A 25445-nucleotide genomic window follows, 5' to 3' on the forward strand; every position below is an offset into this window, starting at 1 on the left:
TTTAAGCTAAGGGAATAATTTAACGTATTTATTAAAACAGTAATTCGTATATGATCAAGATGCTACTCATTCGAACTATGCTCGTTTATGTGAGTGAACTAGAACAGTATTGACAAGTTAAAACACTTCCACAGTGATACGTTATTAAAAGCATTCATTGGTATATTTCGTTATCTCCAACGACCCCAATTGATAGTTTATTGATATGTTATCGTGAAATGGGATGAAACGTTGTTTTTCAACTTTTAGTTCTGAACAAGACTCGTGGCAACCTTCCAATGACTAATGTGTGGATATAAACTGTCTTTAGGAATCCGAACATGAGTCTTCCAATTTACAGATGGCTGCTTAATGAATTGTGAGGAAAATTTCCCGTAGAGCAAGAATATTTTACAAAATATGCCAGAACATTTCATAAATAAACCGTCATATCACCACGAATGTGATCGTTTCTGTTACATATCAAAGCATTGCTAACTGCGTTTGAAAGTAGTACAAATTGTCTCCGTAGGTTGTGTTAGTTCGTGGACAAACAATGGAGCTTTCATCTCTCATCTGTACACAGCCGCCCTCTGACGAATTCGAATGTATATTTGCTTCGTATGTTAACAAAAAGGGTTTTCATACGATGGGTATGAAAGTATTCGTGGAAAGAGCTATAGAATTAAGTTTATGCTCTTGATTAAATGAATTCTGCTTTTCTTTTTTGAGGTGAGATTCATTAAGTATCAAAAGCTGGCCATTTTTATTTTGATAGCATTCCCAATACATTTTTCACAGATTTTGATACAAAGAATACTTAACATGTGTTGACGAAGGCCACCGCGATTTGTATGACTACGAAAAGTTCTACCATTGCTGCTAACGAACATTATTTCGTTGTAGCCATTCTATAATGATAGGTAGGCCTGTAACATGGCGTAACGTTCACTGCGTAATTTCGTGCTTAAAACGTCGTATGCATTACTGTAGTCGCAGGTACGAGTGGAAACATGTGAGTTTCGGAGTTGAACATAGAGGAATTGCAACGAGTAATTGTAAGTGGAGGAGGTTCATTTATATATTTTTGCCTGATTATGGGAAGTCGAGTCTTTCTTATGGTTATATTGCTATAACAGCTTGCTCTTCATTTTAAGGTCTCAAGCATGGAGAGTATGAATGGCAAGATCCCAAATCCGAAGATGAAGTGTAAGTTCATTGATCACAAAAGGCGATTGTGTCATCCACTTGTTAAATTGAGGAAACCCTTTTATTCTAAGATCTTATTAAGAATATTCTATTTCAGAGTAAATGTAACGTATGTAGACAAAGATGGCAAAAGAACGAAAGTCAGGGGAAAAATTGGAGATAATGCATTATATTTGGCTCACAGATATGGTATAGAAATGGAAGGTATTATAGAAGTAATATGTTGCTCCGCATGTATCACAGTTGTGAAGTAGTGACATTCACAACAATTCAAAGTTGATCGATTAACCAAAATGTTTATATTGCATTCCTATAGGTGCTTGTGAAGCATCATTAGCATGCACAACATGCCATGTTTATGTGAAGAATGATTTTATAGATCGGCTTCCGCCTGCAGATGAAAAAGAAGAAGACTTACTGGATCTTGCACCATTTTTACGACCAGAATCCAGACTAGGTATGGGATAATCACTTCTTCCATGGCCAACACTTATATTGAGTAACTTGGACCGCAATAAACGCCCTCGCTCCACTTACAGCAGAATTAATGTTATGTCATTAGCCCATGAAACCTCAATGTGAAAATTAAGATAATTTTTCAATAATTTTGCAGTTTCAATAAAATTTTCCAGTTATGAAAACCCTCATAAAAGTTAAGTGGAAGGAATGAAAACTCTTCAGTGTCTGAGATATCTGGTATTATCGTAAATCCAAATTAAGTCAAAGTTGAAGGTTCAAAGTCTATGACCCATTACCCTAATCTCTGCTGTGAAAAATAATTATTTCTCCTAACACCCTGTACTTACTCATTCCTGTTAGTTAATTTGCTTGATAGTCCTATATATTTCAATTATAATATGAACTTTGGTCAAAAGTTGTATTGGAAGTGCAGATTTACAGGGGAAACAAAATTGAAAATTTTGCCATCATTTTCCTTTATACATGCATTTCTTTTTTGTCTCTCTCCCTTCACAATATGCATTCGACTAGTTTATATTATCCCCATTTAAAGTTTTTAATAATTGAGAATTATCTTTATACAGGCTAATTGGCTGCATTTTGTTATCAGATATTTTACTGTTGATTTTTATTTTTCTATCAACTTCCAGTTACGAACTGTTCTGATATACAGTGGAACCTCTCTTAACAAACACCATGCATAGTGAGGAATTAGCATAATGAGCAAATATATTTTTTATTCACTTAAGGAGGGACTTTTTGCAACACAAGTGGTAAGGAGAGGGGTATTCCTGAAATTATTGCATGCATGCTGCTTCAGTTTGCATTTAGCACTCATTCCACTAGCATCATAGAGTTGCTAGTGATCACACATTTTTCCAAACTTGAGTTCAGACATTTTTAATATTTCTATGAAAAGTTTAATAATATGTTATGCTTAGTTTTAAAAAAGTTCCTGAAGAGGTTTTCACAAGAAGACAATCATTAGAGAATTGAAATACCCATAGAAATGAAAAGTAAAATCCTTGAAAAGCGAGAACTTTGTGTGTGGCTGATCTGGTATGCACAGTTAATCAGTCTACATCAGTGAATTGGATCAACCTTATGAACAAGGGCAAGATTAATGTGATAGGTGCTTCAAAGATAGTGAAAAAAATATCTACACGATGGTTATGTAGTCTCAACGATATTAAAAGTTTGCTTCTTATGTGGATAAACAAAAAGCAATTGGAGTGTGACAACTATTAATGAGAATATGATTATTGAGAAGCTGAAAGTTTTTCTTACCTCATGAAGAAGTCACTAGGATCATAAATGGCCGAAGAAGTATTTGAGGGAAGCTGTAGGTGATTTGAGAAGTTTAAGAGAAGATCCGGCTTCCACTGCATTATTAGGAATGGCGAAGCAGCAAGGTTCAGCATTAAGCAACATAGAACTTCATCAGCAACTTCAAGTAGATCATAGATTCTGAGGATTACCTGCCACAACAGGTTTTTAATTGTGACAACACATCTCTTGTGGAAGAAGATGCTGAAGTAGCAGTTGCAAAGGAGGCGACTGACAGCTGAGGTTCTTTGCACCATTAGGGATGGACAGGAAAGAATTAAGGGTTTAGAGAAACCTGGCATCATCATTAGCCTGCTCTTAACAAAAGGCACCAAGGGGTCTGCAGCTTAACGTTACATCCAATGGATTACATGTTCACACAAAGTGCTCTCCACAAAGCATCTCAAGTAGGGATCGGAATACCAGTGAAAAGTATCTGCCGCCTCATGGATTCAAACCTGGGACTTCTGGGTGGGAAGCCAGCATTTCAGCTACCGTACCGTCCTAATCCCCTTAGAAGAAAAACAAAATGCTGAAGCAAGCCAATATAACAGCAGAGGAAAATGCTGATTCCATTTCTTGCTGCGGATTTCTGCCAATGCAATTGGCAATTCAAAAATTAAACCCCTGCTTGTTCAGTTCTACGGAATTCAGAAATTCTACGAGCTCTCAAGAAGTGTCAAGTCCAGAAAACTACGCTAAGTGTGATTTGGAGATCACAGGAAAGCATGGAAAACTGTTGCATCATATATTCATAAGCATGAGGAAGTAGCTATGCATACTGCAAATTTATTAAATGATAATGCTTTGTCCCATTTTCACAAAGTTTGAAGCATTGGCTGAAACAAATATCTCTAGACAGGTTTCGGGTAAAAAAGAATAAGGAATATATCATAAATAATAAACTAATTATTTCAATTCTTTTTGGCTTTCTACAAATTGAATTCACATTCCAGTTTGGTTCATTCCACATTAGATGAAGGTGACTCATGATCCTGAACAGTGTACAGTGGAACCTCGCTTGATGAGCTCCTTACACAGCGAGTAATTCCCGTAATGAGCTAAAATAATGGTCCTGAAAATGTCTCACATAGTGCGTGGTAAGGAGAAGGGATTGTTTCAAAATAAATTGATGTTGATTTTTCGCTCTGTGATTTTGTCAATTTCCATTTTCGACAAACAGTTACAACAAGGTCAACAGAAAATAACATACGCACCATATGCACAGCTCGACAATCCGCCAAGCACTGACAGCTCATTAGGTCTCGGGCAACTAGCACCGCTAGTGAGCAGGGCTGTAGTCTGCGTCATGGCCACCAGATTGCACCAGTTCTCATATATATGGGATAGACGTTGTAGTTCCATTTTTATATGTATATAGTTCCCCTGTATTGCGTTGTCCCACTAAATGAGTATTGCACTTTATAAGAGAGATTGTAGATCGGATTATGCTCTTATGATGAGGTTCCACTGTTTATATAATATTCTTTGAATAAGCCTTGTACATAATATATTTTTTTCTGCATGGAAATAATTACGATATTTTACCTTAGTTTATGTGGGAAAAATTATTTTGCTTAACAAGTGTTTCTCTTTACCAGAAGGATTCCAGAATGAATTATGCACATTGTGTGAGGTGCTATTGAACTTCGTTTCAATTGTTGTCTGTTGAACTTGGTTGCATGTCTTGTAAACCACTGTTTTGTATTCATTGTAAGTGTGAAGTTGTTGTCAAAAGTTATTTGCCAGTTGGCTCACTAGTTGTTCTCTGTACAACATATAGAAACTGATTTTTATGATTGTGAATATCTGGAAAAGCAAATATCATATTACTATCCCTGTTAATATACACATCCATTTCAAAGTAATAATAATTATTGTGCTCTTAAAAGGTTTGGGTTATTCTACTATAATGATTGTATATGTCAAAAAATGTTTTCATCATTGATGATTCTACATTTCTCTTAGCCAGTTAATGACCTCCAGCCTTTATCCAATTGATAGCTGTCAGAATTTTATCTTTTTCTTTTCATCTGACATTGTAAAAGAGGAATCATTTGTCCAAGGCTCAAAATGTGCCTCTTTTTTTCTTTTTAAACCAGTGTTAAAACTAGTTTGTTTTTTTGGTTCCAATTTTGGGACTTAACTCTTACTACTTACTCTCTCCATTAGCATTATCTAGAACCTAGCAATTTCAACGTGCAGATGTGTAGTAATTACCTTGTTGGACTCCTTTCTCTATCATAATTTTTGTCACGATCCCCTCACTTCCTATTCCAACTTTCAACCTTAAATATCTAATATTTTACCACCTATGATTGTGTTACAGTTCAAACTGGAACCTACTTCTTTGTCCTACTGTGTTTCTTTACCATCTAAGCTTGTACGAGGGTAGTTTGAAAGGTTCCTGGAATCTCCACCAGATGTCAGCACTAGCACAAATAGTTTCTCCCGCAGTAGTTGGTAATCCTTTACGAGTAAAAACGTAAGGCGTCAATGCTCTGGGAAGAGATCTGTGGTGTGGATGCCTCTCTGTTGTTTTTCCTGTGTAGTGATTTGTGAAGATAGAAAAAATTCAGATTTGAGCAGTGATTAAATACTTGGTGAAGAAAGGTATGAAAGCAAGGGAATTCATTCTGATTTTCAGAACACTCTGGGAGACTCTGCTATTTCATATTCAACTTTTGTCGAGTGGACATACTACCTTGATCAAAAAGTTCCCGGAATAACCACCGTGTGGCGCTCCCATCGTTCCGATTTGAGTTCTGTTTTTTTTGTTAAATTGGTACATCTGTTGTTGATATTCCCTTTAAATCTTAGTGTCATAACTTGACATTTGCAAAAGTTACGTAGCCAAGAGTACATCTATCTCTGTGTGTGTTGGCGATTTTTTACAATTGCAGAAATGGATTTAAATTTGCAACAACGAACTTGTATTAAATTTTGCGTAAAAAACGGATTTAGTGGCGCACGGACGTTGGAAATGTTGGAAAAGTGTTTCGGCAACGATTCTCTAAAAAAAACGGTCGTTTACCAGTGGCACGAGCGGTTCAGAAGTGGTCGTGAGTCAATCGAAGATGATGAACGCAGTGGCAGACCATCGACATCGAAAGTCGGTGAAAAAATTGATAAAGTAAAAGAAATGTTGGTCAATAACCGCAAATTAACCATCAGAGAAATAGCGGAGGACTTGAACATTGCCTATGGATCCGCCCAAGACATTGTGGTTAATGATTTGGGTTTCCGTCGTGTAGCATGCCAAAAGACCTCAATTTCATGCAAAAAAGAGACCGTGTTGACGTCGCAAAAGACATGATTTGCGAGGCTGAATCCGATCCCACATTCATCAAAAGGATCATTACTGGAGACGAGACGTGGGTTTATGAGTACGACACGCAATCCAGACATCAGGCAAGTGAATGGCGTTCACCAAGTGAGCCGAGACCAAAAAAACCACGTCGTTTTCAGTCAAAAAAGAAGGCAATGCTGACGGTTTTCATGGATTACAACGGTGTAGTGCATCATGAATTTTTGCCAGAAGGCCAGACAGTAAACAAAGAGTATTATTTGGGCGTTATGAGACGTTTGCGTGAAGCAATTCGCCGAAAGAGACCAGAAATGTGGGCAGAAAACTCGTGGATTTTGCACCATGATAACGCACCGTCGCACAGTGCTATCATTATTCGTAATTTTTTGACGAAAAATGCAACAAATACCATCCAACAGCCACCGAATTCACCTGATTTGGCTCCCTATGACTTCTTTCTGTTCAATCGAGTTAAAAAACCATTACGGGGAGCGCGTTTTAGCAGCCGAGAGGAAGTAATGGAAAAATCGCAGGAAGCACTGATGGACATACCGAAAACCGAATATAAAAAATGTTTCGAGGATTGGATCAAGCGCTGGCATAAGTGTGTTGCAGTCGATGGGGATTACTTTGAAGGGGACAATATAGATTTAGATGAATAAACTTGTATTTTTAATTTTCTGAATAAATTCCGGGAACTTTTTGATCAAGGTAGTATGAGTTTGTTTGGTCGAAACAGCTTAGATGATAATCCATGAAGTAGTTGGCAAAAATGTGCCACGACCTCACAATTACAGGGTGCGGCAGTTATTTCCAGAATAATTTCAATTTAAATTTCCCACCATATCTTAGTTCTACTGGAGGTCGCGATTGGTGCTCATGTAGGCTATAGGCATCTAGTAAACACTCATAACCTCAAGATGTCATGTACAAGTGGGGAATACAATCAAAGAGCTGCTATTTTTGAAAGTATTCGTGATGGGTGTATGCCCAGTGAAATAGTTTAATTCTTCGGCTACCCCAGATCAACTGTTTCTGATATTGTGGCTAAGTATAATGCTTCGGAGAAGTCTGGGGAAGGTTTCATAAAATGGTCATGGAAAATCCTGAACTGAAAGTACAAGAAATTGCTGAAGCTGTAGGGATGTCATTTGAATGGGCATATCACATTTCAACAGTGGCATTGGATATGAGAAAATTATCTGCTAGATGGGTGCCGCCACTCTTGTCACAGGATCACGAATGTATCATAGTGGAAATTTACCGGCAATATTTTGAAAGCACCCACATCATTTCCTGGGCTGGTTTGTGACCACACGTGAAACTTGGGTGCACTATAATACCTCAGAGACAAAACAGCAGTCAAAGTAGTGGAAGCATGTTGATTCACCACTACCAGAAAGCAAAGGCATTACAGTCAGCTGGAAAGGCAATGCTTCAGTTTTCTGGGATGCAAAAGGGATTCTGCTGATTGATTATCTGCCGACTGGTCAAACATACTGGACAATACTATACTAACCTCCTCGACCAACTACAACAAAATATACGTGGAAAAAGGTCAGGTTTAGTAATAAAAAAAGTCATCTTTCATCAAGACAATGCATGCCCACACTCAAGTGCCATTGCCATGGCAAAAATACGTGAACTAAGATTCGAGTTGTTGCCAAATCCACTTTATTTGCCTGATTTGCCTCCATCAGATTTCTGTCTCTTCGCCCAGCTCAATTTCCTTAGTGGACAGAGATTATCTTCAAACGAAGAACTAACAGCCAAAGTAGATGGGCATTTTGGAGTTTAGAAGGAATCTAATTTTCAAGGGGAGATCAATGCTTGGAACATCACCGGGCCAAGTGCATTTGTGTACTGGGAGACTACATTGAAAAACAACAAAGTTTCACTTAAATAAGCTGTACATTTCTATTCCATTCTGAGAACTATTCAAATTGCCCTCCTACATTGTCACATTTTTGAGTTGCTAATTTTATTTTGGGATATGCACCCATGTAATGAATAAGGTTATGGTTTGCTATGGAGATATTTTCCTTGCATCATCAATGTCCTTTATCAATGCATTGTACCCAACAGGTGAGCAGGAAATTGGGACATGCTTTTTAAGTCCATGGGCATAAAGTGAGGACAAGCGCTTAATTAAAATCAACAAAGCTCAGGTTTCAGGCCTAAATGTAGCATTTTTCTGCAGCAAAACGCACTTTGTTAAACAAAATGAATCTCCTTAAAAGTAGCCAACAACATTACTGAAAACTAAGGCAGGATGTCAAGCGTAATTGGAAGCTTGCATAAAGGGAGAGGGACACCTGAAGATATGATTTGAATTTGAGAGTTTATCAGCTCTAGTTATTTTTCTTCTTCATATGATCTCATAGCTGCTGGCTTTTCAGACCTCAGTAATGTTCTATTTTTACATGTTTGAACAAATTTCTCTTCCATTCATAGTTTAGGTGTAAAAAGTGAATAGAACTTGTGGATCTTCTGTTGAGTTTGGATGGCAACATCAATGCATATTTAATTATATTGCTTACCCTAGTTGTGTAGGTATCTTGGTTACCAAAACACTTAAATATGCAGCTTAAAGATTGTCATCTCAAAATTTTCACCTAGAATTTCTCAAAATGAAAAAATATTAGCCAAATTCCAAGAAACTGCAGGAAATACCACCACAGTAACTTTTAACGGAGTCATCCGCTAAGTGATTAGTCAAGTGAATCATGCCATAACTTCCTTTTGCTATCTAAAAATAATTGAATTTCGTATGTAATTAGCGCGTAAAGCTTCTTAAGATTGAGTAACATCTACTTTCAAACTATTCAGAATATTTTTTGTTCTCTTATCTAATGTGAAGTTCTATCTAATGTTTTAATGCCTTACCATGTCACTACAATGTGATGACACATTGTACAATGATATGAAAAGTACTATGATAGTACAATGTCCTTGCCAGTAGTAGCCTCAAGCTTTGGAATATCCTTAAAGTATATTGTACACCAGATTTCTTGCATTGGGAAATTATCATTAGTAGAAACTCATAAATGTGGGAAATATATCACTTGAATTAAAACATGCTTCCTGCCACAGTATTATGTGAAATATGCCTTGATAATATTTGTTGATGTGAATTTCATTTGTTATTACCAAAAATCTTTGACACTTAGAGTTACAGAAGGTTTACTGTAATCTTTTTGTCACTTAATTTATGCAAATTTTGTGCTGAATGTAGGCATTGGCATTATTTGCGTAATGTTTTAAATTGTTAATAAGTTCTTGTCCTTTTTTCTCATCATAAGGTTGCCAGATAATATTGACCAAAGAATTAGATAACCTGGAATTACAGCTGCCTGCTGCTACGCGAAACTTCTATGTTGATGGCCACAAGCCAAAACCTCACTAATATAATAATCTGCAAATAAAAGCCTACATCTGAATGTGATGCCACCAGCCTCTGTGATTAGGTCTTCATTTGTATGCACATTGTTTTATATTTTGAAGTGCTGTATTGTTTTACCAAAAACATGTAAAATCTTATTTCATTGTTAATAAATATTTTAAAATGATTTTACGAAATTTTATTGTTTGATGATTTTTTGTTAGTTGGCTGTGTTATAATTAATAATATATCATAGAATCAAAAGTTGTGGCTGTCAAGTGTTGTGAATCTGCAAGTTGATGTTAGTAATGCAATGCCTACCAATAGCCATATTTTGCTGGTGAAGATATCAGTGGCTCATATTAACTGAAAACTATATTTTTATCAGGGATTTGAAGCTGACTATTTGTTTGTGCATGAATTTTATGTAGTGTTCATTTTTATGCTAATGATTTCTTTGTTTTAAGAAAGGAGTTATTTGCATGAATAGTTTGTTCTAACATGTGTACAAAATCTTTGAAACTCGAGCTCTACGGCCTTGTAAATTAACAAAATAAAATGAAAACTCCTCTAGCCGTGATAAGTTAGCACCACTCGTCCCTCAATGAAAACAAATTTTGTTGTGATGGTTTTTGGGAAAAGGAACTCCTTGATAGTAACTAACCACAGTCTCTTAACCAGAATACCCTTCTGCAGTAGTTAGAGAGAATGTTATTTCCTTGCCAGTGGCCAACTGACTACAGACACAAACACTCAAACCCAATAGCAATCATTCGCAGAGTTAAAGGGACTCTTTTAGGATACCTGGGTTTATGAACACGTACATACTATCCATGACTATTTACAGAAATAAACAGGGACAACCAGAGAGCTAAAACACTCACACATTCAACAAAGAGCCTCACTGCTAGGAGAATATCACTCAAATTCAGTAACATGAAGAGATAACAATGAGGGAGAAACGAGAGTGGACAAAATTTGTTTTCATTGCAGGACGAGTGGTGCTAATTTATTACGGCTGGAGGAGTTTTCATTTTATTTTGTTAATATATGTACATTTGAAAACAAAAACCCAACAAATGGCAAAAAATATTCACGTGGCTATAGCTACAGGAAAAAGAGATGTAAACAAATATAAAGAATAAATGCAAAGTCTGGGGAAGGTGAAAGGGTGTTGATTCCAAGCAGAATGTCTTCTTGACTGGCACTTAAATCACGGATGTTTGACTTGCAGAGCTGATGATCTATCCAGTAAAGGATAAGTAATCGCAGCTGAAATTTGTTGGTCCTTATTCAATCAAGGGCCCCAGTTCTTTGGCCAAGAGATTGTGCTCTGTGCCTGTTTTGCACAATATCAAGGAAATTGATGAGTATACAACAGAGATGGTAAACAGGGTAATTACTTGTACATTTTTCTGCTTGGAATCTGCACCCGACAGCCCTCCCCACTAACCTTGTGTTACACTTTTCTGAGTTTTCCTATCCCTTTTTCCTCCATTATTCATGTATGTTAATTTGGCCAATATGGCTCATTTCCTAATTCTGGCTTTGAAAATGCATCATACCTGCTCTTTCTGACGTAGTAAGAATGCATTCCCTGTTATCCTTCCCTATTGTGTATTTGTCTGTCCTTCCTAGATGTCAATATAATACTTATTGACAAAAATTTCTTACTTTTTTGCATATAAAGTCAACTAACAAATATCAACACCTCCACTATAATAGTTCCCACCCTTGACACACCAAATGCTCCATCCCCTACTCCCTTTCCATTTGTGGGCACAGAATCTGCAATCATGCAACTGTGAAGTTGATTTGTTCACTTGTTATTTAAAGCTTTATACGAGTATATTCCAAAACTTCATCTCCTCTCATTTCAGATTCCATGTCTCAACCCTACACTTATGCAATTTTTCTGATGGTCCACACCCAACAGTCCAATATGTGAAGATAGGTTTTGGAAACGCCTTTACCTCTAGGACATTCACCATGCCATCGTATCTTTTATGAACTCTGCTTCTACTAGGGAAACTTATTTCCACAACGCACTGTGGCCGATTCCATGAACCTCGATTTCACGCCGCCACATCATTTCACTCCAGGCTGATTTTCTCGATCTACGTGTACAATTCATTGGTGCCTTCCTGGGAGTAGTTAATAATTCGATTACGAAGCAGGAAGTAAATCCTGGGAGTTTATACCACCTTACAATTCACATGAGTCATACGATTGCATATAATCGAGGATACGAGTATTTCATGGCTCAATGTACGCCAGGGTTCTCCTACTCCATCAGCCCCTCAAAGGGAGGAGGTTACACCGATTCGCTTTGAATGAGCATACAGTTTGACACGTCGTGTGTCAGCTGTTCATTTTAAAGTCCAATATGACTAGAGATATTGGGCAATATTAATGGACTCTTTTTGACTCAAAGCTCTGGGAGTAAAGAAAGCGGAGATTATATTTCGAAGCGTTTCAAAAACTCGAAAAAATTAAGTTCAACTGAAAAAAAAATTTCTACGAATTGATATAACGGATGATAATGTTTTAAAGCCCAGAGAAGAACGTTACTACTTATACGAGGTCTGGGAAGTATTTAGAAGGTTACTAAGGACTCCGTGTTCTAGGTAGGTTATTTTTCTCAAAATATTGCATGGCTGGATCCTTGCCGGACAGACCTCGTACACTGTATCAATCTACTTATTTCTTAAGTTCAATATTGGCGGTACCATAGAAGAAGGTAGCATTTGCTTTACCATTTTGAGCCGATCCGCATGTCCGATCGTTACGTTCTCTCGTCGCATGCAATGATGGATGTCGTATGCTCTCATCCTGTTGTACTTTTAATAGCTGTTCCCTTGGACGCCCTCGACACAAGGATCTCATTTGAGATTCGTGGGGACCTCTACTTGAATGATCAATTTCTTCGCCCTTCTGTAACTTATGGGATCCTTAATCCAGTTATCACAAGAACTGAGCGGGCGTCTACCGGACCGCTTACTTCCAGCTTAGCAACTGGCTCCTGAATTTTGGGTATGGTGGAGGCTCCTTAGTTCACCCACATGAAGAAGTGTACACTTTATCTATTTCCCTGAAATCCCTCCCGATTCATTCATGCAGTAGAGTGTTTAATTATAAATAAGCATTGTTAAATTTTTTTTTCAAAATATTTCGTAGCCTACAATTCAAAAGCGTTCTCCGTTAGGTATTCTTTCTGATTATGATCGCACCAACGTTAATAGCAGGTAGCGTAAAAGCACAAACAAATAGTATCAGAGACATGAAAACAAAATACGTAACTCCATGTGTTTTCCATCCGAGACTTTAGTCCAAGTCTTTCTTAGCCCAATATTCCGTAACGGTTGGTGGCATTTTAAAAATTCCATGACCTCCAACACCACATACCGCACTCAACAAAAAATTAAACCTCACCATTTCTGAATGCGCCGCGAGTAGGCGGCCCCCTGGTGGCGTTCCTTCCGTGCAAGGGATTATTCGAGATAGTTCGACAAAAGATAAATCTACTTCACCAATGATACTCAGCTGAGAAACGTGCAAAATCTCTCCAGAAAGAAGTGAAAGAAAAAACTGTGCAATCCCAGATTCCCTCAAATCAAGGGTGCAGAACATTTTCTCGTGGTTATATATCGTTTTCAGTAATTATTACTAAGAAATAACGGAGATATCCGGGTAAAATTAATTCTTCATATTAATTGATTATTATGTACATAATGTTGTAAATGACAGGCGTTAATGTTGATTTGTTTCACTTAAGGAATCTGTAGATTAAATTAACTCGCAGTATGAAGAAGATAGCTCGCAGTATGATTAAGTTTCTTCATTTGAAAGTTTAGTTCCTGGAAAATCCACGATGAAACTATCACCGTTTATGGAGATGCCCGTCATATGACACAGCTATAAGGTGGAAAAGAAATTTCAAAACTGGCCACATGTTCCTCACAGACGATCCAAGAAGTGGAAGACCATCACTCACGGATGACGTTGCCCAAGTGAAGAAAGTGGAAGGCTAAATCCTATTAGACCGAAGAAAAATCATACAAATGATCACAAATGAGACTGATTTTAGGTGCGGCCGTGTGTGGAATATTATTCAGGAAGAACTGCGAATTTCAAAGGTCTCAATGCGTCGGGTTCCACGACTACTGACTCCTTATTAGAGGCATACACGACCTGCAATCACGCATCGACCGCAACCGCAGCACGACAGGCAATCAAAATGAAGTGGCTTTCAAATTTTGTCATATCCGCTCTATTCTCTTGATATCACCCGAAGCGACTTTTTCACAATCCCAGAACTCAAAAAACCATTACGGGGCCGGAGATTTGACTAAACAAATGATGTCACCCAAGAGGTGGAACCATGGTTTTTAACGTATTCTGCTGAGTTCCACAAAGACGGACTTCGAAAGGTCAAGAAACGCTGGGAGAAATGTTTAACTCTGGATATAGAAAAATCTAAAGAATAAAAATTAAGTTGCTATCTCGATTATTTTTAATAATAATAAAAAATTACAGTACCCCTCCTATCTAGAAAATATATAGAATCATGTAATTATTTATGATGACTACCATTCAAATGATAATTTACTTGAATTTTATAGTTTTCGACAGAGCAGTTTATATTTTTAAAGATCTCATTTGGTACTTACCTGTCGTACCTTTCTTTAACGAAGAACCTCAATTATTGATATGGTTATCAAGCGACCATAGAGAGGACGTGTTTATTTTATAAAGTGAATTTTGCATCTTTCGTGTTTTACATAAATTATTTAAATCATATAACCATTGGAAATAATGAATGTTATACTCATTTTTATTCCTGTAAATAAAGAGCATTATAACTCAATCCCATAAAGATTGAGTGATTACAGTTTCCCTTCGATAAAAATTTCTTGGTGGCCCAGCTTCTCTCGTTTTCCCTTTTGAGTTTTCCATGTCACATCCGTTTGATTGGAAATTTGGTAATGGTGCGGTCATCTCACCTAACAAGTACCAGTATCTTCGATCTACCGATGGTAGAATTTAAGAGTCATTCCTTCGTGGGTGTACCAAATGAATCCTCTCGCAGTCCTCCAGAATGAAAGTATTCGTGCCATCCTTTCACGGTGACGGGCTGGCATTTTTTCTTCATCGAGGATGGTTGGCAAACGTTGATGGGATAAGAATGGTTGGCACACTAGCCCTCTCCTGCTCTGATTCATTTCCTGGATGTGGAGGTGGCGGCATATCAGGGGCAGCCCTCGTTCATTATACGTATCCAATGGTGCGGATGACACCTCGAGTGGTGTGTTTGTCGTCCGCCCAAGGCTTGTGTATCGTGGTGTGGTAATCCCACGGCACCTTACGACGAGAGAGTAAACTTGAGCTTCCCGCGGCCAGGACTCCCTCGCCATTCTCCTCGATCGCTAATTAGACTAAATGATCCACGCCATCTTCTAACGCGCCGGTCGCTTCAGCAGCCAGCACACCACTACAAATCGCGGGCGGCTGCCATCGGAAGTTTTTAGCGCGAAGACGCTCATTTATCCAGGAAGGGAGAGTGAATAATATGGATCAACCCGGATTTCATCCATATTATTCTACCCTTACATTCCCGCAACGTGGACGGCCCAATTTCTCTTCAATCCTTCTCCCTTCTTTCCTATTTTGACTCGGCTCTTCCTCTTCCGCGACCCATGCCATTTTATCCAAGTCGTCATTACCATTCGCCTTCCTGCCCTTCCATCCCCCTTGAGCGCCGCCACCTTCTCAGCCACCGACTCTCATCCCCTTTCGCTAATCTCCTCGCGGGGGAGGGTGGAGGGGAGTTGCTCACCCTTTAGCACTTGCACGTCTTCCTTCTCTGACCGCGTGCAGTCCTCCCAGCTGCAGTCGTCTCTAAACCTAAGTCGAGGAAGTACACACAACGCCCGTTGCTGGCGGAGACATGGGCATGAGTAGCGGTGAGTCTATCATGGTGTTCTTTTCTTGACTCCTATGTTGATCTAACCATATCAAATCCCAAGCGGAGCATCTTTTTTGATTCAGCTGTCAGTAGCCGATTTGCGGCTTTCAGTTTTCCGTTTTCCATTGGTACTTCCCTTAAAGCCCTGTTTCCTAGATGTATTCAAGTAACTAATCAGACGCTCTCTCGATTCTTTTAGCTGCGCATGACCCAAACAGTCATTCCTCCTCTTGTCCGATGGGATGATCATTTTCATTTTTCATACTTTCCTTGCACATGGAAATCCATAAATGAAGAAAAGTGGTTGACCGACGCCTTTTTTTAACTCTGTATGACCTCCGATAAGAATGTCAGGAACCATGACAATTAGTGTCAAGACTGAGGTGAAAGTTGTTGATATTTTTTCTCGATTTTGGATGGGGATAGGAATATTAAATGAGTGCATCTATAATCTTTTTTGGATCTGCAATCCTCCGACCTAAAACTGGAAATTCTATTCTGCATATGAAAATTGGATGGCAGATCGCGTTGAAAAGAATTGTCGTAACCTGTAATGCCTGGAAAGTGTATTCTTAGGAATTTACGCATGAAGAGAAATAGTTATCACCATATATTTGACAATAGTGAGTGAAAGAGCATTAAAAGGGACAACATATTACCTTTCTACGAAAATGCATGCTAAAATTTTAGAGAAACGGAAGAATATTGTGTTTCAGACACTACCATTAATAAATATCATGGTGCTCGGTATCTTCGAAGAGAACCTTAATATGTTGGAGGCTTTCTGATTTACGAACTATTTACTCTGGATGCACCGATATTATAAAATATATTTAGACCTACAATCCTCTTTCAAAGCTTCATATATTCTGCTTTTTTTTCTCTAATAAAAGTTTTAATGAGCTTTTAATTCAAGTCCATAGTAAACAAATCAAATGAGTTAGAATTGTAGCATTAGTTGTTTATATCTAACCCCATAGTTTTTATTCATTTAGTCCCAGAACTCGTTGTCCCGAGGTCATAAATTATCCGATGATAATTTTTCTGATCTTTTATTATTTTATATTAAAATCTTTGCCATGGCACAGCGAGCCCTTCTCATTGAAACCCTATTTTTATTTTTTTGGTCTAATGATTTATCACGGACCTAATATCACACAATTTACCGAATAAAAATCATCCAGAGTACTCATTTTCACAAATAATATCCAATGTATGAAAGATCAAACTGCTTTTTCAAATCATGCAAATATTTTTTGTGTTAAAACCCATCAAATTGGTGTTTTTTGCTTGTGCTTATTGTTTTTTCATTCGACGAAGCAATGGTCGCCTTTTGTTAGCATCGGTACCCAATCGGATTATTTCTCGAAGCGGATAATAAGTATGGGTTATCTTTTTCTAAGATATACGGATCAGGGTTCTCGGAATTGCATAACAAAGTGAAAATAGCCAGAGAAGAAAGTAAAGGAAAACAGAAAAGCATCATGCAAACGTCATACAAAATCGATTTTGTAAGCGTCGTAAATATTTTTTCCTATTTAGGCAACGTATGTACTTTCACATCGAAAATTAATGGCAGAGCATGATGCATATACCATAAACGTACGTAGAATTCCTTTCAGGCTATCACATGTATTAACAAAAAATTATAAAGTTAGTGAACTAAAAGTCAAATTATGAACAGCATGTCGCAGTAGATTGGTATTCACAGGGTTTATGGAGTCCTTTTTTTAATAGAATGGTAATTTCCTCAGCATTTATAATTTGGAAATCCAAATGAGAATGTATTTTCAATTGATGCATAATTTTGTATTTTTTCAATTGTTAATTGGTGGAAAAACTCGTTTTAAAATGTGGTGCATTTGCAACTAGACGCGCAGAAGAATAATTAATTTCTGTGAAACTTTTCCGTCGCAAAACGGGTCTGTGATTACATCACTGACTCCATGAAACGTAGACCTGCTATAGTGATTGACGTATTTTTCAACTGCTTTTTTCTTCAGAGAAAAAAATCAACAGTTGACGTTATATTCTGCAGTAAAACAATTTTAATGCATCAGATGGGGATGATTTTATTTGCTCAAAAGCGCCGAGTAGACCATCAAAGTATTTTAACAACTATTTTCGGTCTTCGGCACATTCGTGCAATAAAATATCGTGAACGCAAATAACCAGATTATTAAGGGCCAAAAGTGCAATATCCGAGCCGCCGGATTTCTCTCAGAACAGCGACGAGTTTTTATGATTTCAACATATAACTTAACATGCCTTACATAATGCAAAACACTTCACGTTTTGAGAGAAGATAATGAATGTTATGATTACTATCCACAGCTTATCTTGCCTGGAAAATGAATTGTTCACGAAAGTCATATATTTTATTAGAATATCGGTGTAGTCTTTATCTTTCAAGGAACACGTTAAAGTTGAGTGCATTTTCCCGTAGGAAAAATTAACAAAACGATCTTTCGTTCATTAGTCCAGAATGTTGAAGATTTAGCTTAAGCCTAACGTACCCTTGGAAATCGCATCAACACAATTTTTTTCATTAAATGTAAGTATTATATAGTTGCCGTATGCTAAATCAATGAGGGAATTAAGAATCACTCCAATATATCGTGTCTTAGGGTGTCCAGAGGCTTATTATCTTAGTCAAATCTGGAAGCTTCAGTAAAATACTTGTTCAAATAGACCACCATGTCACACATAACTTGGGAAGATAAGCAATATTCCTCATTATTTATTCATGTCTGAAAAATATTTTAAAATAATTGCGATGATGAGTAAAGTATTTATTATTTTCTCCGTTGAAATCAGTTTTTCAATTGGGTGACCTGAAGGGGAGAATCTGGAGAATAATAAAAATAACTTTAATCTTTGTATACTCAGCTTTGCTCCTAGAATAGAAATTGTAAAGTGTTAACTAAAATTGGAATTCTTGGTTCAAGTTTTCTTTTTTCTACCCATATCCAATTTTTAATTTTTTATGTCGGTATATTTTTATGCATACGCTACCTAGTTTTCCATGCATATTTGGCTACCAAATGAAATCAAATAGCTTAATTTTGAAAATGTCACTCCAAGGGTTTTAATCCTGGGTACCTCGGCCATAATTCGTATTCTCTTTTTACTCGTTTATCACACCCTAATGCTTTCTTCAAATGTATTCAAATTTAACGAAAGTTATCTATCATAATATGTTAAAAAAGGTTTATCCCCGAAAACGCTATTAGACGTTGAAATTTTTACCAAAAAGCACAACATTTAATAAAATTAAAACAGAAAATGCACAATGACTAAAATTAAATGTTCACCATAAACCTTTTTGAAGAAATTTAATTTGATGCTAAGAATAAATTGGTAGCTCGTAATGTCTTATATTATGTTTAAAAATGTAGTATGTATGCTGAGGTCATTTGGAACCTGGCCTGAATTTCTAGAACAAATTCTGAATGTGTAAACCTCTGTAATTCTATCACTATCATGAATAAATTTGCAGGTATAGTTATATATATATATATATATATATATATATATATATATATATATAAATATATGTATATAAGTTATAATTATAATTATATATATATATATATATATATATATATATATACATATATACAGGGTTCGTCCGGAAAATAAGTGTGCTGAGCTCAGGAAAAAAAATTTATTACACTTTTACATATCTTAAGCTAATATTCCATATCTTAAGCTAATATTCCTCAAAATAGGACCCTTGTGAGTCGATACACTTGTTCCAGCGGCGTTCCCATTCCTGGAACGCTCCCGCGAAGGCATCATCGGGAACCTCTCGAAGACACGTCTTCACGGCCTCTTTGACGGCGTCCAAAGTCCCGTATTGCGTTCCTTTGCGTTCCTTCACGTCTCGTCACCCGAAACAACGTTCTCTAAAAAATGTGGATGATTTTTGCAGTGATCCGCAAGTTGTGTCGCGATTTCCAAACGATTGAGTCTTTGATCATCACTGAGCACTTTCGGCACCAACTTTGCACAAATTTTTCGCATCTGTAATTGGTGCCTAATACACTGCTCTGCTATCATCCGAACACTAAGACGATCAGAGTTCAGTACATCGCGAACTTTTCGCACATTTTCGTCGGTGAGTGTCGTTCGTGTGGTTCGTCGTCGACCTCTTCTCTGCCCTCCACGAACATCTTGTGCCACCGAAAGATCATGTTTCTGGACATGGCTGACTCCCCGTAAGCCTGGTTAATCATACCGACAGTTTCGGTAGACGATTTCCCAAGCTTTACCGCAAATTTGATGGAATAACGCTGCTCCAAAAACTTCGGTATCGCGTTCCGTGACGTGGGTCGAGCGTGGAGGTTCGCGTTAACAGAGCTCCTCACTACACCACAGCTCAGAGCCGACTGCCTTTTTCAGCGTCGCTTGCCAACATACCCCCCTCCAATCGCAGCCCGTCAGAGCGGTGCTGGGCGCGCCTGGAGCGGCGGGAAAAAATCAGTACACTTATTTTCCGGACGAACCCTGTATATATATATATATATATTATATATATATATATATATATATATATATATATATATATATATATATATATATATATAGGTATACATATATGTATAATTAGGAGGTATTTGTATGCTTTGTGTAAAATGGAAAGGCGTTATATTCGTACAGAGCTGAGTACTAGGCTAAAACCTGGTTCAGGTGAAAGTTCTGCTTCAGGGTGAATTTGTGATCCATACAAAGTAACATCTCCATCTAGGTTTGAGTTGTCATCCACCTGTTTTTACTGCGAATCATGTGGACGCTCAATAAATCAAGCTTTAGGACGAATTAAATATATCCTAACACGTATGCAACTTATAATACGTGTATGCATTCAGATTGCATAATACATGTGTATCTATTCCAAGGTTAGGCGTTTCAGCTTTTCCCAGTATCACGTCATTCCGCTAGGTCATTCCCGCAAAGATAGTTTGATGAAGGTCTTTTCGCTTTATTATGTATATTTCTTTGCAACAAATAACTAATTTTAAGAGTTTGAAATGGCGATAAATGGAGGGCACGAACCCCTTAAGCATGAATTAAAATTCACATAGGAAAATTCAATATTAATTATTCAAATACTAGTATTAAGGTAGCCAGCTGATATTATTCCTTTCTAAATTATTATTTTAACGTTATTTTCCTTCATTGGCTTCCTCTAATTATTTAAAGATTTTCTTTAAATTTTCCTTTACTCTTTGCGTGGTAGCCCTGTGGGTAGTGTTGGATTACTGACCGGACGGCCCAGCCAATTCCTGGGGCGCCAAAGGGCAACCTCATCTTAACTCCGACCTAGTCACATTACGGTTACCAAAACTTACTGGGAAACCATAGGCGGCACAGAGAAAGGAACTGATCCTGATTTGTTACTCTATTGATTTGCACTATCCTGATTTGTAAATTTTCACTCGCCATTGGGCTAGGTACATACCAAGTAGGTTCTATCTTTAGCAATCACACCAACCTTTGGAACTGAGACCTCTCCTTCCTTCCGATAATAAATATAATAATATATTCCCACCTATATATGAATAGACAAGGATATTTTTGCCATAATTGTTATTATATATATATATATACATACATAAACACAGTAATCAACCCGAAGGTCGGTTTGGTAGGTGATGGTAGAGTTCACCCAGTACTAAGCCCGACGGCGTCTGAATTTCACACATCAGGGTAGGGGGGCCAGTTCCTTTCCCTGTGCCGGTTATGGTTTCCCAGGAAGAACTGACACCCGAAAAATCACATAGCTTGGCATAGGTGGAGCTTCAGGAGCCCAGAGACTTTCCCGGGACAACACTCTACCCCCTGGACTGCCGCGAACCACACGCACACACACACACACACAATTATATCTTCAAAAAAGAACGCTGTTCAGCGTGGACACAAATATATAAACTAAAAATATCGGTGCTCTTTCTCTGTGTTTAAATTTTTTAATCCTAGATTATATACGAGTGTTTGTGTATGTATGTATATGTGTATATATATATATATATATATATATATATATATATATATATATATATATATATATATATATATATATATATATATAATCGACTACAAACTTGACGTGGTTGAAGGGCTTCTGCGCTCCGATGACCCCTAGAGCTGTGCTGCGGGATAAATGATAATTGCTCCTGGTAGGGTTACCCATAGTAGATAGATCGAAGGTTAGCAGCTAAACGAGAGGTAGTCCGCACAGCGTCTGTTCCTTAGGGAGGCTGCAAAGACGTCTGACCTCATTGGGGCGGCCATTGAGAGATGGTGTCTTGTTAAAACACTATTGAGTAAGACAACGGGAAACCACCTCAATTATTATTCTCAAGACTTGTATGATCGACAGTATAGAGAATATTAGTCCTAGAAACTAAGAGGGTCGGCCTAATCAGCCGTGTGATGTGACCAGTAGCGGGAGAAGCAAGGCTTCCGCGGTCGTCATTTCACGAAAACCTTGCAAAGCAAAACCGACAGCAGTAGGATAGAAGGCGCAAAAGAAGATCTAATTAGTTAGAATAGGAAGTAAGAATGTTAGAAAAATGTTGAGGACGAATTAGAGAATTCAAAGCGAGAGATGGGAAGAGGAAATATAGGTCTTTTAGGTCTATTCGAGGGGATATGGAAGGATAGAGGGGATTACTGGAGTGATAGTTATATAGTAAAACGTATTCAGCGAAGGGAACGAGGACCAACAAGAGGTTGCACTAATATAGAATTAAAAGGTAGAAAGATGCGTAGTCAGCATAGAGCAAGAACGGATAAAATATTTAGAGTAGAAATAAAAGCAGAACCGACGAACTTGGTCATCGTTCAGGTATACATGCCACCAAGCAATAATAAGGAGAAAGAAGTCGATAGGATATGCAATCATTAGAGTAAATAATCGCGTGTGCCTGCAGAAAAACATTAAATAGTAAAGAGGGTTTTAATGAAATGCGACGATAGGCGAAGAAAAAGATGGTGATGAGGTGGGAGACTATGGTTTAGGTACGAGGAATAACCGCGGGCAGAAAGCATTAAGATCTGCATGAAACAGGGGTTATTCATCACTAGCACTTGGTTTAGACACCATAAAGGCATAGGTATGCATGGAAAATACCAGGTGACTCAGAAAAGTATCAGTTGGATTATATTATAGTTAGGCGCAGATTTATAAACAGTGTGATCAATTTTCACAGCTTCCCGGGAGGGGATGCGGACTCTGACCACAATGTGGTTGTAATGAAGTATTGCGTCCGTCTCAAAAAGATGAGGCAGGGGCGGCGGGTAAGGAAATGGTATAAAGGTATGGTATAAAAAATCTGATGAACTGACAAGGAAGGAATATCAGCAGTTAAGGCAGGGATGCTCATTGTCACCGGTGCTGTTCAAAGTATATGTGGAGGAAGTGATTAAAGAACCATGGGCAGAACTGGAGGTAGGAATGAAAGTCAGAGGGGAATTTGTAAAATCAGTTAGGTTTGATGATGACCAAGCTCTAGTTTGTCAGTGAGCCAAGGAGTTGCAAGCATTACCGAGTGAATTGGAAATTCAGTGCGACAGGTATGGGATGAGAATCAATATTAATAAAACATAGGTAATGCGATTTTCCAAAAAGAAATAGGCTAAGCTAAACATTAAAGTAGGAGGGCAAAAACTAGAGCAGGTAGAACAATTTACGTATCTCGAAAGTGTTTTGGACCAACACGGTCAAAGTAGTAGGGACGTAGGGAGAAGAATTGCGCTAGGCAAAGAGGCTTTCACAAGGAGGAGGGAGTTCATGACAGGGACGTTGAGTAAGGACTCGTAAAAACTTTGATATGGAGCATACCTATGTACAGCGCGGAAATGTGATCATTGAAGCAGGAGGATAGACGTAGACTGGAGGCTTTTGAAAGTGGGTGTGGAGAAGGATGGAGAAGGTGACATGGACAGAGAAGAAAAAAATGAGGAATTACTTGGTATGGTGGGCGAAGAGAGGGGTTTGTTGGGAGACATCCTATGGAGGCAGGAAAAGTGGATGAAGGGGGTATTGACCGGCAGCGGGATGTTGAAGACTGTAATTGAGGGGAGAATGTTAGGCAAACGAGGAAAGGGAAGGAACAGGACAGGGATGTTGGACGGGATGAAGGGAGGAAGAAAGTACTCAGAGATGAAGAAGGCCTTGTTGTAGAGTAGGATGTTGGGCTGTGTTTTGTTAGGAGGAGCATAATATTTATTTGGCAGTTGTGTCCATCCAAAAACCTACCTTAACCGGTAGATTACCTAATAATTATAATATGTAATAAATAATCAATAATGATATTTGCATAGCCTCATAGAGAAATATCAAGTCCCTCGTAGTATAAAAATAATGAATTAAAAAAATCAGGAATAAAAAATAATTTTAAATTGTTTTACTATTTATTGAAAACATATTCTATTAAGTTTCACCATAAAATATTCTGACATAAACAAGGTAATTTCAAAGTCCCTTCTCAATTGCCTGGTGTTTTTAACGGAATTTGTCACGCACCCTTGTGGCGGCTCTTGCACTTTTTGTGCAACTTTCTGTGAATCTTACATAATATCAGGCGAATATATTTGAAAATAATGGATTCATGGATCTTTTATTGATTGTATGTTAACGTATGCCATCCTTTGAAACTTATTTCCGATATGTGATACCAACTTGAGATATTTTATTGGTGAAATAAGTTTGACTTGTAAGAAATAAACCGTAAGGCGTAAAAAAAACGGGGGTGAAAATTGATAGCCTTAAAAATATTATTTCCAGTTTTCAATAGCATCATATGTCCTATTGAATAAGTGAATAGCTCGTAAATTATTAGGTTGGCATTTAAGCGCTTAAGAATCTTCATTACATAAAAATTAAACAGACAGCAATGTAAAAGTGTCGGAAAACGACAGATACAAGGTCTGTCGCATAAGAATAAGAACTTCTTTCTTCTCGAAGAGACGGTTGGAGGGGCGGCGGTTTCTCTGCCTAGGTTCGAGGGAGGGGAGTCTCAGAAAACGCTGGAGTCCGGTGTCAGTCGGTTCCCATCCTTTGCGGAGGGTGGACCATTCGTTTGCGAAACTTCTGTAACGTTGCATCGTTACGCTACGGCATGAACAGATTATTGGAACAGCGATATGACATCAAACTTTACGTGAAAGTGGGTAAAATCGGGAAAGAGACTCATGACCTGCTCAAGACAGCTTACGGTGATATGACCATGGGTAGATCGGGTGTTTTTGAGTGGTTCAAGTTGTTTCGGAAGACTAGAGATGATGTTGCAGGCGCCGAACGTTCAGGACGCCTATAGACCTCAAAAAGTAACGAATATCTTGCGGGAGTGAAAACTTTGTCATACAAGGATCGCAGATTAAGTGTTTGCATGACATATGATGAACTTGGCATCCCCAACAAGTGATCTACATCGGCTTGTGACCGAAAGCATGGGCATGAGAAAGTTGTGTGCGAAGTTAGTGCCGCGAGTGCTCTCAGACGAACAAAAGGAAACTCGCACGTGGATCTACAAAGAGCTTCTCGACTAAGCGAGTGCCTGCGTCAGCCACCCTGCAGCCCTGACATATCCCCACCAGACTTCTTCCTCTTGCCCCGCTTCAAATCCGTACTGAAAGGAAGTCATCACGACTCGGTGGAAGCGTTACAACATGCTGTGACGAGGGAGCTTAGCAGCATTCCGGGTGCCGCCTTCTAGAAGGTGTACGAGGCGTAGAATACACTCTGACAGTGGTGTGTGGACGCACAATGGTGATACTTCGAAGACCTTTTGAGTGATTTTATCAATTCT

At 38.1% G+C, this 25445-nt stretch overlaps 2 protein-coding genes across 2 annotated transcripts in view; both read left to right on the forward strand.

The window, feature by feature from the left end:
* The first annotated feature begins 73 nt into the window (after positions 1–73).
* Fdx1 (Ferredoxin 1) lies at positions 74–9849 on the forward strand. The gene is made up of 6 exons (XM_071588996.1): positions 74–711; positions 886–1037; positions 1137–1188; positions 1286–1392; positions 1505–1645; positions 9583–9849. Exons 2-6 carry the CDS (start codon positions 896–898, stop codon positions 9684–9686), a joined length of 546 nt encoding a protein of 181 aa, XP_071445097.1. The 5' UTR covers positions 74–711; positions 886–895; the 3' UTR covers positions 9687–9849.
* Positions 9850–15497: 5648 nt separating this feature from the next.
* Culd (CUB and LDLa domain) overlaps positions 15498–25445 on the forward strand; it is a 51115-nt gene continuing 41167 nt past the window's right edge. Inside the window, exon 1 of the mRNA XM_071589010.1 lies at positions 15498–15625. Coding sequence (XP_071445111.1) covers positions 15610–15625 — 16 coding nt within the window. The 5' untranslated portion in view covers positions 15498–15609. The remainder of the gene's footprint in view (positions 15626–25445) is intronic.

This window comes from Hetaerina americana, unplaced genomic scaffold (assembly GCF_022747635.1).
Source record: "Hetaerina americana unplaced genomic scaffold, ioHetAmer1.1.p SCAF_1, whole genome shotgun sequence".
In the NCBI taxonomy this organism is placed as follows: Eukaryota; Metazoa; Arthropoda; class Insecta; order Odonata; family Calopterygidae; genus Hetaerina; species Hetaerina americana.